We start from the raw sequence: 21,003 nt of genomic DNA, 5'->3' as shown, positions 1-21,003 counted from the left end.
TTTAATCTATTATATTAGTCAAATTCTTCACAAACTTTATTTTCAAATCCACTTTCAATCACCCCTAAATCCCTTTAAAAAAACAACATACACTTTACTTTAAAGTCCCCTGAAATCCATCCATTCACTTTTCCTAAAATCTATCCTCACAAGTGAACATAATCTTAATATCTTACTTGCCAACAATTTGTTTTAGTTCTAAATATAGATATAAGATATAAATCCAATTTCATCTATTTTTCCACTGATATTTTGTTTTTCAAAAACAAAAAAAATTCTAAGGGTAAAATTTGTTATGGGTTTAGGCCGGATTCGGTTGAAAAAAATAATTAAAAAGTGTTTCTCCTTTCATTACCTCACATTTCTCCCTACATTTTCACATTCCAAAAGTAACCCTCTTTAACGAATTTCAAAATTCGTTGAAGCTTTTAAAAAATGTGGGGTGATGTAAGGAGAAACACTCAAATTTAAACTTTCCATATAAGACAATTTTGAGTTCGACCCACTAAGAACTTGACTCACCTGGATTGACTCATAAATCCACCTAATTATTACTTTGTGTTTCAGTATTATTACTTAACACTATTTTTTTTTATTGAATTATAAATAAGAATAAAGAAGAAAATGCTATAAGAGAGCAAAATATTGTGGACTTTTCCATTGAAGATTCTAATCTTATAAATGGATAAGTGACACAAAAATTATGAATGTTAGATACTTATTTATTTTGCTTTTAGTGCTTGATTTTTGCTTGATTTTAGATTGTGTTTGGAGTTTAAGATGATTTTGAATTGTATTATATATTTTTTATTTGTCTATGAAGTTTAATATCCTTTTGGACTTAAATTTATTTATATTTGAATTAGAAAAAAATTGTTATATTTTTTTGGAATTAAACAAAAAACTTGTAAGTGAACTAGGTTTTGTTGGTTCACTAAGTAACCAATCTGTGGTAGACCGAGAGTCGAGTTGGATGACCCATTTTAACATCATTAATTAATATATTTAAGGTATGCAAAAATATCTTTTTATTTAATACCTTCGACTCCAAATACTAAAACTACTAATAATTAAAAATTAAGGAATTAAAATTATAGGATAAAAATTAGTAATTAAAATTTAATATTTTTATAAGATAGGAGCTAAAATTATAATTTATCAAAAAATCAATTTTAAATTAAAAAAACTAGAAAAAAAAAAAAAATATATATATATATATATATATATATATATATATATATATATATATATTTCCGGTAGGGTTTGGAGGTCTCTTGCTAAAACACTCCTGGTTGTACTTAAGACTAGATGGACGTTGAAGACCAGACAAACGGACTTTGTTCGAAGCGCTCCAAGTTGAAGACCGGACCGGGCGGGCTTTGCTCCAAGCGAGTGGACGGACGTTGCTCCATGCACTAGGTTGAAGACCGATGAGACGTTTCTCCATGCACTCCAGGTGGTCGTCCACCTCCTTCTCCAAGCTGGGCGGACACCTCTCAAAGGCACTCCGACGCTCAAGTTAGTAATGTAACCGAGCGGTAAGTAATGCATGTATATAATGCATCGTGTCTAAAGTCATGCTTGAGACCTTTATTTATACTTAGTTGTGATGAACTTTTATCTTTTGTCGGCCTAATGACGGTCCAATCGCACCTTAACCTTCATTAGGGACCTCCATTAGGGGGTTAATGAGTCATTATCGTTTATAATCTAACCATGTGGTTGGCTCAGCCTAGGTGGCCGGTCGGCCTGGTAGTTGGGCAGCTGATGGACGGTCAGCCTAATAATCAGCCGCTCAGTCGGCCTTATCTGAGGATTGCCTAGTCCGATGGCCGAAGGAGAGGGGACCATTATATATATATATATATATATATATATATATATATATATATATATATATATATATATATATATATATATATATATATATATATATATATATATATATATATATATATATATGTGTGTGTGTGTGTGTGTGTATGTTTTTTTTTGTGAGAGTGTACATAGAAATTACATTTACCTCTTTTAAAATTCTTGATAAATGTTATTTATTTATATTTTTCGGACACTTACCTCTTTTTCATGAAGAATAATTTAATTTTAATTTTATTATTATTGTTATTATAATTTTAGTATAAGATAATACAATATTTTAAATAAAATAGAGCATATAAAAGAAATTATTTATTAGAAAATTTTAAAAATTTGAATATTATCTTATTAAAAGCATAAAAAAAAAGATGAATGTGTAATAAATATCATGTAGCATATATTATGTAGATAACATGTAAATTGCCCCTTTCAGAAAGAGAAAATGTCTACAAGGAGGTCCCATCGTCATGAGTCATGCTTGTGAGTGGAAGAATAGTTCCACTTCTTGTACCTCACAATACAATCCTCTCACTTACCCTTAACACGCAAATTAAGGCTAAAGAACAATCTGGAGCAACGCATAGACTTCTCAGAGGCTCACCCTTTTCCATGGCCTGAATCCTACCAAGAACGAATCTTGAAAGTTACATATAATAAAACAAACAGTCATGCTTCTGGTGCCACCAAGGGCCAGGTAATTCAATCCAATCTCTAATCTTTCATCTCTAATTTCTAACACAAAGAAAGCACACTCTTGTTCCTTTATTGGCTCTTCCATATGACTCTTCATCAAGTTTTTTGGCTAGTGTTATTCTGTGCCATGCCATCTTGCCTCCACTACACCTTAGATTCTCTCTCCTCTTCCATCTCACTTCAATTTTAAAAAGGTTTTTCCTTTATGCTCAGTGCTGTATTATTGGGAAGAGAATCCAACTGGGTAGTCTTTACTTTGCTCAAATAAGCTTCTTTGGGAATCTTTGTCACCCCAACATCTAAATTTGAGAATACTATTCGACATCATTCCTGGGCAATTGTTTAGTCAGATATATATTCCTTGATCAGGACCCCTCAAAAATGAATTCTTTGACTGTTTTTTGTTCTAGGTATATGCTTCTTTGCATATATTCCATATTAAGTCTGTGTGCGTCTGTTTTACATAATATATTGGGAAGGTTTTCTGTGTTCTATTCCATTTTCATATCATAGTGGTAGTTAATTTCAAATGGATGTTGCTGACGCACCATTTTGTTGAGACTGCTGCTGATTATTCGTTTGGGGTGCAGAAAGAACACATGGATGATGGAAATGCTGAGCTTTCTGATAAGCTTTCAAATAATGTTCTATTTTTGAATCCAGAGTCATCTAGCAGTTTTCAGGCTTCAGCATCTGTGAACACAGTTCCTGAATTATGTAGGAGTAGCAGCAGAACATGCACCCACACTCACACTTGCAACCCACCTGGCCCTGATGCTGCTCACACACACACATGCTATCACACTCACACCCAAATATTTGCACCTGAAGATGATGACCACAAGGAGCACACCAACTCCAAATCAAAAAGGCCTTCTGGCAACCGAGAAGCAGTTAGGAAGTATAGGGAGAAGAAGAAGGCACACACAGCATACATGGAGGAGGAAGTTAAGAAATTGCGTTTGGTGAATCAGCAACTAGCGAGAAAACTACAAGGGCAGGCACTTCTTGAAGCAGAATTGGCAAGGTTGAGGAGCATTTTGGCACTCCTAAAGGGGAAAATAGACAGTGAATTGGGTGCTTTCCCCTTTCAGAAGCAGTGTAACTCTTACATTCTGAAAGAAGGGGATGCTGGTTTGCTTTCTACTGCAAGGACATATGGCCTTCAGTGTCAGAACAAGTTGCCATGCTTTCATCCACATGCAGGATCATCATCCCAGGTCAACATTTGTGCATATGGAAAGTCCGTGAGTCCATGGGAAGGAAACTGCCAACCTGAAATTGTAGATTGTCATGTTGATGCAAATAACTTGACCAGTACTGAAGGACAAACTGTTGAGACAGTGGATAACTTCTTGTCATCTGCATCTCAAGAGTGATGGTTTAGGCCCATAAATGTCTTTCTTCTCAATTGCTGTCACTGATACTAGGTAAGATGATGTACATTTAGTTAGTGTTACCTAAAAGGTTTGTTTCTTACATCATAAAGTGAGTCATGAAGTTTGCATTCTGCAATCTATAGGATATGTATATATATAGGCAATGTATATTTAGAGATTTGTACAATATGTATGCTAGCACACATAAAGTAAGTGTTCTACTTCTTGATAAACAGATTTTGTTGTGTATTAAGTTTATATTGCTAAATAAACTAGTACTTCAAATTTAATTTTGCTATTAAAAACTAATATTTTTTCCTATATTTAATGATGTAAACATTAGATATTGGATTTATTAGGATTGGCTGCTGTATAAGCCACTCATCATGTGGATTTTTTCATTTGAGAAAATTCATAGTTCAGTTTTATCCTTTTTCAATCTTCTGAACCATGGATTATAACTGAATGACTGGTATGAAAGACATGTATGTTGAGTTCACGTATGCATCATATGATTGGAAATAAGAAAAATGAATATTACCAAATTCTACCTTCAAGAGTAGCAATTTCTTAACCTCCAGCATATTCTAAAGATAAGCCTCGAAATATTAGGTTGCAAGTTAATTAATTTAATGTGTAAATGGATGTTCTCTTATATGTTTTTAACTTCAAAGAATAAGATTAGACATTTTACTGTTCATAGATCATTCTTAAGAAAATAGGGATAATGTTTATTGGTTTGCCTCGATATCATTATGTTCTTGGATACGTTATAAGAACTAAAGAAAGTTGAATTCAACTTATTATTCACTAGATGGCACTATGTGTTTACAATCTCACACTAGTGGTGTCTATCCAAACTAGAGTGCGACATCATGCTGTTTGTTGTCTCCAACCTTTCGACGACTTCATTCCATTTTACTGTAGAGTGTTGTGAATAGTAAAATTCCTAACATACTTGACCATTTTCTCATATTGGTTTAAACAATAGTAGCATCCAATGTTCGAATTTTTTGAATTAATTTATTAATGAAAAGCGAATCTTAATAGTTTATGTATGTTAAGAAAAACTATTGTTGTAGCATTTTATTTAATAGTGTAAAACTACTAAATACATTATATATATGATAATTATTAAGCAGAAAAGACTATTATATTATAGTCATCCATATAAGTATGTACTACACGTAGATAATTATATAACTAAATTAACAGAACAGAGTTTTCTTTAAAAAAAAACATTACACATAACAAGATCACCCTAAAATTATATTATTGTATCACTCTTGTCCTGCACTAAATCAATGGTTACATCATCTGCTCACATTATTAAGGTAATCATTGCAAACAAAGAGAACACGCAGAAAAAACAATACAAAATAAATGATAAGCTAATGTGCAAAAAAAGTAATAATAAAACATGTATAGATATATTATCAAATATAAATCATTCATAACAACAACCATATCACATACAAAGACTCATATTAGACTCGACGATCCAGATACACGTATTGATATAAAACTCTAGCGAGTTATGCCCTTGTGATGGTCTCTACTGCTCTATAGAGTCATTATCAATGGGTTTCACCATACCACACACACGGTTAGTCCATTAACATCTTTAGCCAAGGAAAAGGCCCTAGACTTGGACCTCCTTCTCTTCTCATCACATACTTCACCCTTCTCTACTTGAGATTAGATAATTATTAGAGAACCAAAATAACTCCCAATATTGAATCCATATATCAATACGTAAACTATTGTAACCACAACTAATCCTCCTTGGATTAGTACCAACCATTATAAGATTAACATCATAAACCAACCATCATTTTAACATTTACAAAATTGCACATTAAACATATCAGAAGAGAACATATAAATATAGTTATACTTTGTTAATTTCACGAGAATATTTACTCGCTCAACAAGTAGTGTCTCAGAGCACACTCGTAAAGCGACCAAATAGCTCGCCCGATGAGATTATCACTAGAACTCACAAGCTTATACTCTCACAAAAGTTGCTCAACAAGACTTGTCTCACCCAACTTTGGCTTTGCCCAACGAGTGTATTCTCGCTCAACAACTATCAAGTTAGTAACTCGATGACTTTGACTTCTACCAGCGAGTATATTCTCGCTCAACGAGTATACTCTCGCTTAGCGACAACCAAGTTAGTAGCTCTTTAACTTTGGCTTCACATAACAAGTATATTCTCGCCTAATGAGTCTACATAATTTTGAAGAACATCATTTTTGCAGATTTATGTTATCTCAGTCCTACAACTTAGTCCAAAAACAATCACAAATGTCAAAACATACCAACTATCAAATTGTACATTACTTAATGACCCAATTTCAAAATACAATTCATGTAAGCCAAATTAAATCCTAACTCAACTCTACATATCATATTTCATTAAACATCTTAATCACACAAACAAAATATCATACATGTACACAATTAGAAATTACAAGGTATCTATCAGTTAAAAGTGATGTAATTAGCTTTCCTTACCAAAAAGAGAGGCCAAACTGTTCAAAAACCCTAAAAACACCTCCAGACACATATGAAGTTCTATCTACCCCTATGAACAACACAAAAATGATTTAAAATATAGGGAAACACTAGAAGGGGAGGGGGGAGGTGTTTGAATAGTGTTTCAAATTTGTTTCACAGAACAATGTTTAATAACTATTGTGAGTGTTAGACAAACTGCAATAGTTGTTAGATGCTTGTGTTTTCAAATAAGCGTTTAGGAAAACGTTTTTAATAGGAGAAATAATAACACAAGTATTTTTATATTTGTTCACTTAGCCTTATCTACGTCTAGTCTCCCTTAAGACCTTTTAAGGGATTCTACTAATCTTTAACAAGATTACAACTAGTATAACCCACACCTAACAGACAAGTATTATGAATCACTTGTGGTTCTTGTAGTCAACCTAACTAGTTTGAGGTTAATCGATCCTAGTATCAATCGTAGACAACAGTCTATATCGTTTAACTCAACTGAGTTAAACATTACAAGTGTTTTAATTCACTTTTGAATATACAAAGACAATCAGTGTTTTAATTCACTTCTGAATATACAAAGATAATCAGTGTTTTTAAGTACAAGCACAAATTCAAATAACTCTCTAAGAGAGGGTAAATTCAATACAATGAAACTTGATAACTTGAAAGACTTTTTCTTGTTGAAAGAGCAGACTAGGCGATGTAAGCTTTGAAAGAGATTAACAGCGTAAGAGTTCAATGATAGCTAATTGTTCTTTTTATATTCTCTTCACCAAGTCCTCCTTTTATAGTCATTTTCAATAAAGATTAGTTACTTTTGGGAAGATTTGTACACTTGAGAGTAGGTGGCTTTTGGTACAAAGATTTGTACTTTTCTACATCTTGGGAAGAGCAGCATTGCTTTAATAGTGAGAGCTTGTACGACAATAACAATACATAAAACTTTAAGAAAACATTCCAAGAATGTCTTTCTATCTGTCAACATCTTTCTGATCCATATGTAGGGCTTTTGAATAAAGCTTGGTATTGTCATTATCTTCATAGATAAAAAGAAAAAAAGAAAAACAGACAAAGGTACAATATGTTCATGCATATAATGTTCTTACGTTAAGAGAACGTTTAAGCATGTGTGAGCTTTAGTGTTGTATATTAAACTTTAAAACTCGAGTTGCTAGACAATCTAGTTTCTCTAAGAGATATTGTCTTACAAAGAACAAGACACACCATTAGGATCATTGATCAATAAAGACTAGTAAATAAAATTCAAACACTACATGTGAGCTAAAAAAGGTCACATGCAAAGGAAGAACAAATAGACCAATAAANGTATTGGTTTTACTGTTCGGTTTGATTTTACTTAAATGTGTTATGGATGAGGAAGTATGATGGTATTGACGTATGTTAAGATATGTGTAATATGGATATGAAAGAATATTCCAAGGAGGAATATCTCGTGCATGGTTATGGATTTTGTAAAGTATGAATATGGATATTGCTAAGCTGACGTTCATCCTAAAATTCTATGAGTATCATTCTCACATTGAGAGAGATATTTTATTAGTGAGAATAACAGGAGGTCCCACCGCCTTAGGGTGCCGAGGTAGGTATTATGGGATTAACCTTGGGTAGTAGCTTGATTGGTGTCAGCTGTTACACTACCGCAAGTGCAAAGACGACTATAGCTACATATTCCTACAATTCAGATAATCAAGTCAAGTGGTCGGTCATAACATGCTTATATGATATATATGTATGTGTATGATTGTATTATTTGTTTGTCTGAATTGCATGTTAACATGATTAATTAAATTACACTAGCTTACCCTTATTTCCTATCTTGTCATGTTGTATGTTCGGTATTTTGAGATGTTACATGTTAGAATTAATTATTAAGTATAATTTTTAGCATAATAATAAATGTTTGATACAATATCTAATATTGGAGACAAAGTTAAGTTCAATACATAATGATAACTTTGATTTATTTGAAAATAAGAATTTAATTATAAACTTTGAATTTGACCGATGTAATTTACTATTGTAAAAAAACTTTTAATAATGGTTAAATTGAATTTATAGGAACAATTTTTTAATCATTGTTATTAAAAGTCAGACGAAATAACGATAATTTTAAACTGTTGTTAAAAGTTATTAGAAACCACAATCTTTTTGTGTGGACCATCGTTAAAACTCCAAAAACCATGATGGTTCCAAAATTAATATTTTCGTTAAAAACAATCAAACAAAGGAAATTGCAAAAAAAAATTGGAAAATAAGAATGGTTGGCATTGAAACTATTGTTAAAAAGAGGGAAACAACAACGAGTTGTGCAATAACTGTCATCGAAAGTTATTTTTTTATATTGCTATTTAAACTGACATGTTCCATATTCTAGCAAAAGCTTTTCAGAAGAATTCAAACACTTCAAATGATATCAAAAAGTTTTAACAATAATTAATTAATTTTCTAACAAAGTTTGATAAAGATGTAAAAATATTGTAAAACTAATATAGTATAACTTCTCAACTACTCTAAATTGTTATATCTATCAACAAATACTTTGTTTACGTTTTTCAACATGAGCTATTGCACTTGATTCCAAAGTTTATATGTCATAAAAAACCTGCAAAAGTGAATTGCAATTAGGATTATTCCATGTGTTACATAATCTCAATATCTTTAAATACTAGTTTCCACAATTTTCTTCATTGCATTATGTAACAGTGACACTCATGAATTTTAAGTTTAACAGTAGTAGTAGATATTTCTTAAAATAGACATGCACTTCTATTAATGTAAGCAATAACTCATTCAAACACATTTAATATAATTAATAATTTAAACGACATCATAAAAAATATTAAATTGAATATAAATCACAAAATTTTCAATTATCTTAAACATAAAAAAAATTTACATTAAATAAAATTGATGAAAAGAAAGATAAAAGATATTTAAATCTTACAAAGAAATAAAAATATGTTTATAAAATTAAGACTAAATATTAAATAAAACTTCATATAAAAAGAAGTTTCCTGATCTGAACCAACATAAACATAACCAAATCTTAGAGGTCAATAAAATATCTACACAGTCAAGATAGCTCACCTAACACTCAACAAATTTAACTCGATCCGTCTTTGTCGCGTTTTGCACATGTCGATTCTTTATATTTATTTCTAACTACTATGCCACGTGGGCTTCTCAGAACCACCACTATGCTTCTTTTAAAATCACAGTGTCAGGCTCAGTTAACACGCAAAACTTCAAGAGTCAGCTCAGAGCAAAAGAACATAATTGAGAATGAGCACCGGCGCTGGCAAGGTAGCGTGTGTCACCGGCGCTTCCGGTTACATCGCTTCATGGCTCGTCAAGTTTCTTCTCCAACGCGGTTACACCGTTAAGGCCACTGTTCGCGACCCAAGTATCTCTTCTTTTCCTTCAATAATCTTTGCTTTTATGGCTGATTATTTATTCCTGTCATGAACATAAGAATGAAAGTGAGACAAACATCCACAAGTCATACATGATTGGTGATGCAGATAATCCCAAAAAGGTAGATCATTTGGTTAACCTTGATGGTGCCAAGGAGAGATTGCAACTCTTCAAAGCCGATCTTCTAGACGAAGGTTCCTTTGACTCTGCCGTTCAAGGTTGTCACGCTGTGTTTCACACTGCTTCTCCCTTTTTTTTCGGTGCCAAGGACCCGCAGGTTTGTTTGGTTTGCAGTGGGATTTGTGTATTTGTTTTATGTATGGGTTATATATGATATTATGTGTTTCAGGCTGAGTTGTTGGATCCAGCTGTGAAGGGGACTCTAAATGTTCTGAAATCGTGTTTGAAATCGGCGACGCTGAAACGCGTGGTTGTAACTTCTTCTGTTGCCGCAGTTGCATGCAACGACAGGCCTAGAGCCCCTGGTGAAGTGCTTGACGAGACTTGGTTTTCCGACGCAGAGTTCTGTAGGAGAAATGAGGTATGTAAATTTTCCCAAGCTAGTTAATATAATGTGATTATAAAACTGTTTACGGTGTAACTTCATTCATATGCTATATGCTAGTAAATATAGTTGTTGTATGTTTAACGTTAAAAATATTTTATATGTTTAACGTAAGAAATCATTTGCATATTTATTTATATATTTTTCTTTCTTTCAATTTTTTATATTATTCTTTTATTGTAGTGATCATCTTATTTTTAAAACTTATTTTATTGTATCAATCAACGACAAAATCAATGTCTTAACTTTCATATCATTCCTAGCAATATAATTGTTAAGAGAGATTGTTGCTTATATATCAATAGTATGAACCAGGTGATAATTGAATTGTGAGACTTTGGTGATTGAGAAGGGTGTGTTCAATCCAACGTTATACTATATCTTTTCGTGCTCTCTTACATTATACTACAGGGAAAATTGTGATTAAAAGTGAGAAAAAAAATTCAAATTGTTAAATCTTATTCGTAAGGTATATTTAAAAATGAAATTATCTCAAATCAAAATAGTTATTTTAAGTCTATTTAAAGGAATTAATCTCAAATTTATATTTTTAAGATTTTAAGTCTAATCCATTTAATTAGATTTAGAAAAAATATAATTTGGATAATTTTTTGGATTAACACAAGATAACTTTTCAAACGCTGATAAAATAAATTTAACGTAAAGGATCGTACATTGACTCTTATTTAGAAAATAAATGTTGAGTTAAAAAAGTATAGATAAATATGAATCATAGGTCTAAATATATGGACTAAAATACTAATTAAGTCTTTATTTTTTAGTTAATCTAAATGAACTTATTTTAAATTTAAATCCGTACTTTTAGATTTTAAGTCCAATCCTTTTAATTGGATATAGATAAGATATACATTAGATAATTTTTTGGATTTTAAAAATCTAAAATCAAGACTGGTCAAGCTAAGTTGACTGCCCAGTTAAATCAATCCTAGTCAAAAGTCTAGTTTATTTGAGTCAACAATGGTTTAAGTCCACGAGAGTCGAGTCGATTTCATCTCAGCTTACGTCGAGTCAAGTCAACTTTAAACCTACGTTGAGCAGAGTGCACCAGAGCCTAGGTTCAACCTAGTTGGCCTAGGCCCAAGTTGAAACGAGTTGGCTAGAACCCATGTCGAGTTGAATTGAGTTAGTCGAACCCAGGTCGAGTTGAGTTGACCCTGATCCAAGTTGAGCCAAGTCCACCAAGATTAAGGTGGGTAGGTCAAGTTGAGTTGATCCAAGCTTGGTCTAGCGGAGTTAAGATCGAGAGTAGTCAGCCTAGACTGAAGTGGAGGTAAGTCCATCAAACCTAGGATGTTCCCAGTCTGTTAAAGTCTAAGTTAAGCTGAGTCAACATGATCAAGGTGACTCATCCTGATCCTCAGTCTAGCTAATTTGACTAGGCCTTGATCGATTTAAGATGGTCCAAGTTAAGATTGGGGTGGGTCGACTAGGTTTGAGGTTCAGGCAAGTCAGCTCAATTCGAGGTTGAGATGAGTCGACTCAAGCGCAAGTTAAGTTGAGTCAATCTAGACTTATTTAGCCAAGTTTGTCTTGTGTAGGACTAGATGTGTCATCCTAGACCCAAGTCTAGCTGAGTTAACCATATCCCAAGTCAATTTAAGTTGGTTCAAGCCAAGGTCGAGGCAAGTCAAAATGAGTTGAGGTCAAGGTGATTCTTCTAAACCTAAGCCTACTTATGCTTAAGTTGAGTCAATCTAGGTGCCTCGGAGGAGTTATAAGTCGCTTGGTCTTAAGTATGGTCTAGTTAGTCCATGTCAAAATCACGTTTAGTCAGCTTAAGTTTTGATGAACCTAGTTGGCCTATAATGAGGTTAAGAGGAGTTATCCTAAACCGAGGTTGAGAAAAATCAATATACCCTGGTCGTGGAGAGTTGGCTTTGGTTTATGTTGAGCCAAGTCGAACCAATATCATGATGTAGCCAATGTTGTGGGTTTCTTAAACTAAAACATAACTAAAAACCAACAATGCACTACTAAACAATTTGATCTGCTCCCATTTTGTTCATACGATATGAGATTATTTTATATGCATTAGACAAATGTACTGAAATTATAGTTATATTTATTCAAATGTCAGCAGAGTTATAAATTATGTTACAATGTTGTTGACATTTGTTCCTATTTGGCATTTATGTTTTAGGGATGGTATGATCTTTCAAAGACTTTAGCAGAAGAGATTGCCTGGAAATTTGCAAAAGAAAACAATATCGACTTGGTCACAATAAACCCTGCATTGGTTAGTGGACCTCTCTTGCAACCAGAGCTTAACACCAGTGCTGCTGCAGTTTTAAATTTTATTAATGGTAATTACTATTTATATTATTTGCTTTGTCTGCATCTTCATTACACAATGCAAGTTTTTTTAACTGAACCTTAGCTGATTGAAGAAACTGTTCCACGGCCTTGATACAGGTTCGCCAACCTTTAAAAATATAACTTTGGGATGGATCGACGTGAGAGATGTTGCAAATGCCCATATTCTAGCATATGAGAATGCTTCAGCTAATGGAAGATATATATTAGTTGAGAGAGTCATACACCACTCACAGGCTGTGCAGATTTTACGTGATATATACCCAACGTTGCCACTTCCAGATAAGTGAGGATACTTATTTTCCTAGTTTCAAGATTGCGTAAGATTCATTTTTTCTAATACCGTTTCACTCTTTGAACAATATTACCAGGTGTGTGGATGATAAGCCATATCCGCCAGCATATCAGTTTTCGAAGGAAAGAGCAAAGAGTTTGGGACTTGAATTTACTCCTTTGGAAGTGAGCCTCAAGGATACTGTGGAAAGCTTGAGGGAAAAGGGCTTTGCCAAATTTTAAGGTGTTACTCTTAAAGAAACGTGGAAACCTTCTTTAATTATTCGCTTGGCTTCTTATGCTCTTGCTTATAAATAAGTTTATTGTATAATAAAACTTATATCAGAACTGGTAAGTACTGAAATAAGTTATTCTTGATGTGGTTTGTACGAGGGAAAATCAAGTTTCAAATATGTTTTGTATCCGCCATTATCCGTTTTCCATATTCCATATTCGAAGGATAAATCAGTATCACTTTGGATCAGACTTACTTGTTGTCTTTTCGTATTGCTCATGTGGCTATTAGTGATATAGTTTCTGATTTTGGAAACGTAAAACAAACATAAAAAATGAGATTTTTTATTTAAAATTTATTTTTTTAAATTTTTATATAAAATTATCTATTAAATTTTATAATTAATTTTATTTATTTTTAGATCACTCTTTAATTTTAAGATTAAACTCTAACATTTGCAATTCAAAAGCAAAAATTTCAATTCCTCTTTAACGTATGTGCAGAAAAGTATTTAAAACTTATAAATTGAAAAGTATCAAAAAACAAAATTAGACGAAAAAAGACATTTTTAATTTGAATACAAATTTAAACAATAAAATAAAAACAACAATATAAGTAAAAATACTAACTAGAAATGAAAATAAAAAAAGATACACACTAATAGCACGAGGTTCAAGGAATAAAATATATTAAAACTCTCAAAAGAAGAACTTTGTAATAAAAGAAAACAATAATACGAAAAGTCCAAAAACATAAAAGAAAAAAATAAAACTCAATATTAATTATAAAATAATAAAGATAATTAATTATTCTTTTCTTTTTAAATAAGTTATAATTTATTGAAAAAAAAAGTTTTAACTCGTCATTTTCAATACAAATAAATATTAACATATTCATAATAATTTAATTAAATTTTTTTAATTTAATAAAGGTAAACAAAAAAATATTTGTGAGGTCTTTTTTCTTAAACATAATTTTATAATTAATTTAGTGGAAGTATATTAGTACTAGAAATATTTTGAGAGTCTTTTTTCTTAAATATAATTTTATAATTAATTTTTAATAGAAGAATATTAATACTAAACAAAATTTAAAATCTATTTTTGAAAAAGCTTAGAACATTTATAAAGTTAGTCTCTTCCACACACCTAAAACTAAGATCTTCTGCTACTCTCACCACATATGTCAAAAAATCTCTATGTGAGAATGTATGACCATTAGAGTGTCAGAAAAACCTCCAAGACTCTACATTCATTTTAACATACTTGAACCAAACCAAGAAGTTCCACTTTGGAACTAACTATCCAAACATTGAAACCATATACATATGTCCATACACTTCCACATTTGAATATCAACATATATCATCACTGGTCATACATCAAAGTACCATAAGTAATCCAACAATGCATCACAATTCAATTAAAACATAAGCATGGACGTAAATGGATGATCCAAACCTTGAAACCAACAAGGTCCACAACCTAGTTGTGAACGTTTCCACAACATGTGAATTTGTCTCGAGAGAGAAAAATTGAAACAAACAAGTTCAACAATTGAGTTGTGGTTTTTTCCAAAACTTGAGTGAAAATGAAAATAGAGAGGTGCACAAACAGATTATGGATTTTTCCATGAGCAGTGAAATTTTTCAGAGCAGTTACTAACCTCTCATAGATACACTTAAAATCTTGACTTCGACACGTTCCCTACACATTCTATTGATCCTTAGGACCTTTTGTACCCAAATTAACATTGAAAAACACCTTCCTAACTCATATTAGCTATCTCAAGCTCACTTAACAACTTAAAACTAATCAAACTCCATTCTATGCCTTTCAACACCAATTCTCTGCAACTAACAGCTTACACAAGTCTTAATAGACTTAATAGACTTAATAACAGCCCCAAAACCTCACATTTTGTCCAAACCTTCTAAATCAAAATACCATTAGTGAAAACCTCTAAAATAAACTAAAAACCATATAAAACACATCCAAAAGATGACCAACTAGTTCTACATCAGAATTTTGTTGTCATAACACTTAAACAAGTCTTAATCAACCCTTAGACCCCTTTCAAAACACAGTTTAACCAAAATAATCCTTCCCCTAACTTTTCACCTATCAAAACCTCATTTCTAGCCTAAAAACTGCTTATTTCTTTTGCTAAAATGTAAATAAAACGTAAACAAAGCTTTATATAATTTAACAGCTCCTACTTCACCCAGTTTAACATCTTTAAATTCACCAAACACAAACTTTACATCAAAATCACATTGCACCTAACCATTAAATCAATTTTCACATTGACACATATTATATACAATCAACTCAACATGCTAAATTTCTCAATCGAATACAATGTCACAATTCAATCAATAATTCACCATACAAACATTAATTAGAACTCGTCTATTAAACAAATCAAGTAAAACTAGTTTCCCTTACCTTACATTGACGATACAAATCTCTAAGAACACCCCAATTACTTCTCGCACAAGGAATTTCTAGAAACACCTACGAATCACCAAATTGAAAAAGGAAAGAGTCCTTAAGACCTTAAATTGACAAAGAAACTCATAGAAAAGGCCAAAGTACATATGCAAATGGAAATTTTCATGCATTGACTCAATTAAAGAGCGAAGAGCACAGATGAGCTGAAATTTACTTGCTCTATTGCAGAAACCAATTGGATAGGAATGTAGACCCTGTCGCCGTGGTCAATTAAACACCTCCTGATCGTCAAAGAGATGACTCAAGAGTTTAAACTCTTAGAGAGAAAGTAAATAACTCTATAAAAGTACTTTCTAGAGATAATATGTTTTAAAATAATGAAACTCGTTTATAAAAAAAGTATTTATAAATAAACAATTTAATATTATAATAATCGAGTCTCACTATTTTTAAACTATCACCACTTCTAAAATACCATTTTCTGAAATTTTACAATAAGTTCATAATTTTGTAACTTTGTAATTTCATAATTTCTTAATTTTATAATTTTATAATTTCTTAATTTTTTAATTTTCTAATTTCATAATTTTATAATCTTATAATCTTATAAGTTTATAATTTTATAATTTTATATATAAAAAAAATATTCAACCAATTTACACTTATGGAACGTGATGATGAAGGAAACGAATTCGTCAACTGTTCTGACAAAACATTGCAACACGCTCAATATCTCAATAATCATAAATTGAGGCACTGGGGTAGACATGTTTAAGAAATTAAATTGGTGCAGCTCAAGTACTTGTTAAACAAAAATAAATATTAAAGAGTCTCACTCGAATCTTTACATATGTTTAAAGAAGTTATTTACTTTAATATATCAATGTAAATTAGTGAAACAATATTAAAGAAGTTAAAAAACCTGAAACCTTATATCATATCAAGGTATTGAAGAATTTACTAATACAACATTATAAAGTAAAAAACAATCATACACTTTACAACAATCTTTAAAAAAATATAAATTCATACCAATTTGAATTTAGAAGTGAAAATGGTGAAAACTAATCGAAATGGAATAAAATAGCATGACAACAACAATCAAAAGGCGACAACCAATCAACTGTAGCGGGTGAATGTGACATTAACGAAAAAAATAATGATATTTTTACAACATTTTTTTTATAATATTTTAATACTCTGTAATTGATTAATGTTGATGTTTATAATTATTATTATTGATTGTAGAATAATTTTGAACCAATAATAAAATGACAAGTAGATAATATTAAAATATTATAAAAAAAATTATCAAAATATCATTATCCTAATGAATCCAAATAAATGTCGAGTCATAGAAGCTGTGGTAATCACAACTGTCAGGGCAACAACGACAATCTCTGGCTTAATTTGGAAAAATATTTAAAGAATGTTAAATTATTTTTTCTAATTAAATTAATTTTTTTTATTTTTTCTTTTTATTTTGTTTATTTAAAACAAACACACATAACAATTAATCAAAAAGTATACTTATAATTTATTATCATACCATAAAATAATTATAAAAATTTATTTTTAAATGTCAAATATTATTAAAACGAAGAAACTCAAATAATTGAAGTAATTTTCAACAACAAAAAATTGTAAGTATACTGAAAAATTATGTGATACAAATTAAATAAAAAAGTCATTAAAAAGTGAATAATTACTCATAGGTAGATCAAATTTTAGGAATAATTAATTAAATTAAAAAGATGACATTATTATACACATCTAAAATTTTATATGAAAATATAATATAAAGTTTATCATCAAAATAATATATTAAAAAACCAAAGTTATTTTTAGTCAAAGTATTACTCTACACTCTTTCAATAACTTGAAAGAATCAAAACTTTGTTGTAATATCTTTCAATATAATCTATCATACTATTTGTTAAAAATTCGACCTTATTTTTTTTCTCAACATGTTTTTCATTATTTTTATTACAAAAAATTATCTTTGTTGTAAAAACTGAAAGAGTCATGATAAGGTAAAATAATTTCTTAACCAATGGTAATATACATAAACTCTATTTATGAGAATAAGGCTGATTATTCACTACAAAAAAAAAAGGACATTACCTAAGGTTAGGAGTCTTCGGAAACAATCCGAAACCGTCGGTAAAAGGTAATTACAGACGGATTATCGACGGTCAAAGAGCCCTCGGTAAATCCCTTGTCGCTAACTTTTACCGAGGGCTTCCGCCCTTCGGTAATTACCGAGGGCCAAAAGCCTTCGGTAATTACCGAAGGGCGTTCCTAAATTTACCGTACCCATGCTTCCATCCATTGGGGCCCTTCTGCACCATCCAAAGCACATCCATCTATGGTTCCATCAATCAAGAGCTGTTTTACAGCACAATCATCCAAAAGCTGACTACTGCCCGTATTTACAAGAAAAGCTCCTATGGAAACATTATATACATTATATATTTGTAAGATAACTCAAACAATAAATAACTAACAGAAACAAAGAAAAATATATAGTAGCATATGAACAAGTAAATACCAAGCTTCACATGTTGAAGACATTCGGCATTAATAATCTGTATTGTTTCATTTGTTAAAGCACAATGGAGTGATACAAGGTCACTTGCAGCAAGTAAATCATTAAGAGTATCCATTCTTCGTGCTGCAGGAGGGAACTTTGCTTTTCCTTTTCCCTGTGAGTGCAAGGTTGACGAAAAATTATCAATTAGTAAAAACCTTATAGTATTCGGTCAGCTTTGAAACTATACAAGTCATGCTAAGTTCTAATGTTCCAAAGAAACAAATGAAAAATGAAAATTAAAGAGAGCAGACTACGAAATAAACATTCAGAAGTTGAAATACAGAACAATCAAGAATTCGTTAGTTCTGGATAGCATACCTAATTATAGTAAATAAAAAATACCGTGTACACTATTCTAGTAACAGAAATGCTTGTTTGCACGGACTGAACAACAAATCCATACATGCTATTCTAATTCTATCAAAAACTGAATTCATTATGAACTACCATTGTCCAGGAATGCGCCAATGAATGGTCAAAGAGCATTTGTGACTTTTCCATACAAATGAGTTCAAACCAAAAATGCTTTGTTCCAATATTTCCACCTTTTTGCCTGGTTTCTTGTAAGTTGAATTTCAATAGTGTTAACGCACACGCTAATCATAAAATCCAAACTGTTACACACCAGTTACAGTGCCACAAAAACAAAAAATGCTTCAGAATCATGAAACAAATGCTACAATATCAATTAAGAATCAAGTCTCACAAACAACAAGTGGATCACAAAATTAAAGCATTGATACATCGATTTCTATTTTAATTTCAACTGAAGAAGGGATCTTCACTCAATGAAGGAAAGATTAAAACACGTACTGCTTGAGTATCAAAATAGAGCACGCTCATTTTGAAGGCCAAGCTGTGAGTGGCCAAAGACCTAGCCGACGCGGAGATTCCGACGATGCCGAGAACAAGGCCGCGGCAGCGGCGCATCCCACGGCAGAGAGGCTGGACGGAGCCAAGCCAGCCGGAGGCGGAGAGCGCGTGGCGGGAGAGGAGGTGCATGCGCAGAGGAGGCCGAGGAAGAGCGCCATGACGGTGTTTGCGATCTCCTCGGCGCGCGAGGTGTCGACATGGACGACGCGAAGGCCGAGGTTAGCGGCAAGGGCGGAGTCGACGGCGCGGTCGGCGGAGCCGAGGCAGAGGATGAGGTGGTAGGAACGGAGGCGGCGCTGGGCGGCGCGCGGGAGGTAGGCAAGGGAGTGCAAGAGGACCGGCAGCAGACTCGATCTTGCCTTCGGAGAGGCGGCTGAGGGGAACATGCTCGACGTCGGCGATGCCAGCGAGGGATTGGAGCTCGAGAGAACAGTCGTCGATGCAGTTTAGGGTGACGACGAGGGGCAGAGACGCAGGATTGTTACGGGGAGGATTAAAGGTCGACTGCTGCTTACTGTTTGGGAGGAGAAGTTTTAACGAAACAAAATTTGGAAGAATGGGAGAGGAAATCCCAAATTATAATTTCATAAAGTCGAACCTTATACCGACGGGTATATTCCTTCGATAAAATCACTACACCAATACCAAAGGTTAAAGTCCTTCGGTAATCACTGCACCAATACCGACGATCAAAAGCCTTCGATAAATCAACTTTACCGAAGACACAAAGACCATCGAAAATACACCTTCGGTAATTAACCATTTTCTTGTAGTGATTGTTTTTAAAATTATGAAAATATTGTATTAAAAACTTGGTCTGTTTATTTTATTTTTTTTTATAAACTTTGTAAATCTAACCTTATCGATAAAAATGTGTATACATGTTTGTAGAGAAACAAATGGGGCTTCATATATTAGAGAAAGATAAAAAAAGCCAGTAAGACGACAAAGAAAAAATAATGCCCATACTTTCTCTCTTAGAGTTTTATTATTGAACTTGAGTTGATTGTGCTTTTCTTTTTCTATCAAGCAATTATGGCTTCACGTGATGTTTCATTATTGAGCATTTAAACTTTTTGACATATAGAACTAAAGGTAGTTATTATTTTCTTTCCACTTCTATCTTTCATTATTGAGCATTTGATAACCACATTTATTTATTGTTATATTTCAATATTGTTCTCTTTCATTATTAGGAAGCACTTCGAACATATGGTTGTAAAGAGAGAAAAAAAGAGGTTCTTCATCTAGACAACTTTTTTATTTATTCACAATGGTGAAATATATTTTTTTATTAAGTTTCATATATTTGTTGTGACATTCTACAATTTCTCCAAAGATTTTGTATTGGAATTATCACAAAAGCTTATTTTCCTCGTATTTTCATCTATTCAGAATATCATGTATCATCTAATTGTGTTAAATCATCTAATACATATATAGTTTATTCTTAAGATGCTATTAGATAGTTATTCCATTAGTTGGTCGTCATTATGATATTTTATTACATTTTTATTAGCATATACATAGTATTTTAACAACATTCCGAGAGTTCACAAATTGAATTTATAATTTACACTAGTAAAAAAAGTGGATTTAACCTCGCCCATTACGCCTCGGTTAAGCTACAACCGAAGCGTATCAAAAGGCGGTGGCATTTCTGTAATTCTGAACAAATTATATGCCTCGGTTCTAAATCACCCGAAGCCTAATACATATACTGCCTCGGTTCGTAGATGCAACCGAAGCATATATGTTTCAAAATATTAAAAAAC

At 32.1% G+C, this 21,003-nt stretch overlaps 3 protein-coding genes across 3 annotated transcripts; 2 read left to right on the top strand and 1 right to left on the bottom strand.

Moving 5' to 3' along the window:
* Positions 1-2,322: 2,322 nt before the first annotated feature.
* On the top strand, positions 2,323-4,182 carry LOC124842507 (basic leucine zipper 24-like). The gene is made up of 2 exons (XM_047319007.2): positions 2,323-2,569; positions 3,159-4,182. Exon 2 carries the CDS (start codon positions 3,168-3,170, stop codon positions 3,945-3,947), a length of 780 nt encoding a protein of 259 aa, XP_047174963.1. The 5' UTR covers positions 2,323-2,569; positions 3,159-3,167; the 3' UTR covers positions 3,948-4,182.
* Positions 4,183-9,716: 5,534 nt separating this feature from the next.
* LOC124843557 (cinnamoyl-CoA reductase CAD2-like) lies at positions 9,717-13,558 on the top strand. Its single transcript, XM_047320330.2, has 6 exons — positions 9,717-9,891; positions 10,010-10,179; positions 10,252-10,443; positions 12,629-12,791; positions 12,901-13,087; positions 13,173-13,558. Exons 1-6 carry the CDS (start codon positions 9,771-9,773, stop codon positions 13,315-13,317), a joined length of 978 nt encoding a protein of 325 aa, XP_047176286.2. The 5' UTR covers positions 9,717-9,770; the 3' UTR covers positions 13,318-13,558.
* A 4,511-nt stretch (positions 13,559-18,069) lies between these two features.
* LOC148206409 (C-terminal binding protein AN-like) lies at positions 18,070-19,614 on the bottom strand. Its single transcript, XM_088107822.1, has 5 exons — positions 19,265-19,614; positions 18,873-18,969; positions 18,698-18,766; positions 18,314-18,467; positions 18,070-18,209 (listed from the first exon to the last, which is right to left on the bottom strand). The coding sequence occupies exons 1-5, from the start codon at positions 19,612-19,614 to the stop codon at positions 18,070-18,072; spliced, it is 810 nt and encodes a 269-aa protein (XP_087963948.1).
* Positions 19,615-21,003: the final 1,389 nt, after the last annotated feature.

The sequence above is a fragment of the Vigna umbellata genome, chromosome 1 (genome assembly GCF_029865625.1).
Source record: "Vigna umbellata cultivar VRB3 chromosome 1, Vumbellata_1.0, whole genome shotgun sequence".
NCBI classification, from domain to species: Eukaryota; Viridiplantae; Streptophyta; class Magnoliopsida; order Fabales; family Fabaceae; genus Vigna; species Vigna umbellata.
The sequence above is the reverse complement of the archived record's forward strand: the minus strand, read 5'-3'. Positions and strand labels throughout refer to the sequence as shown.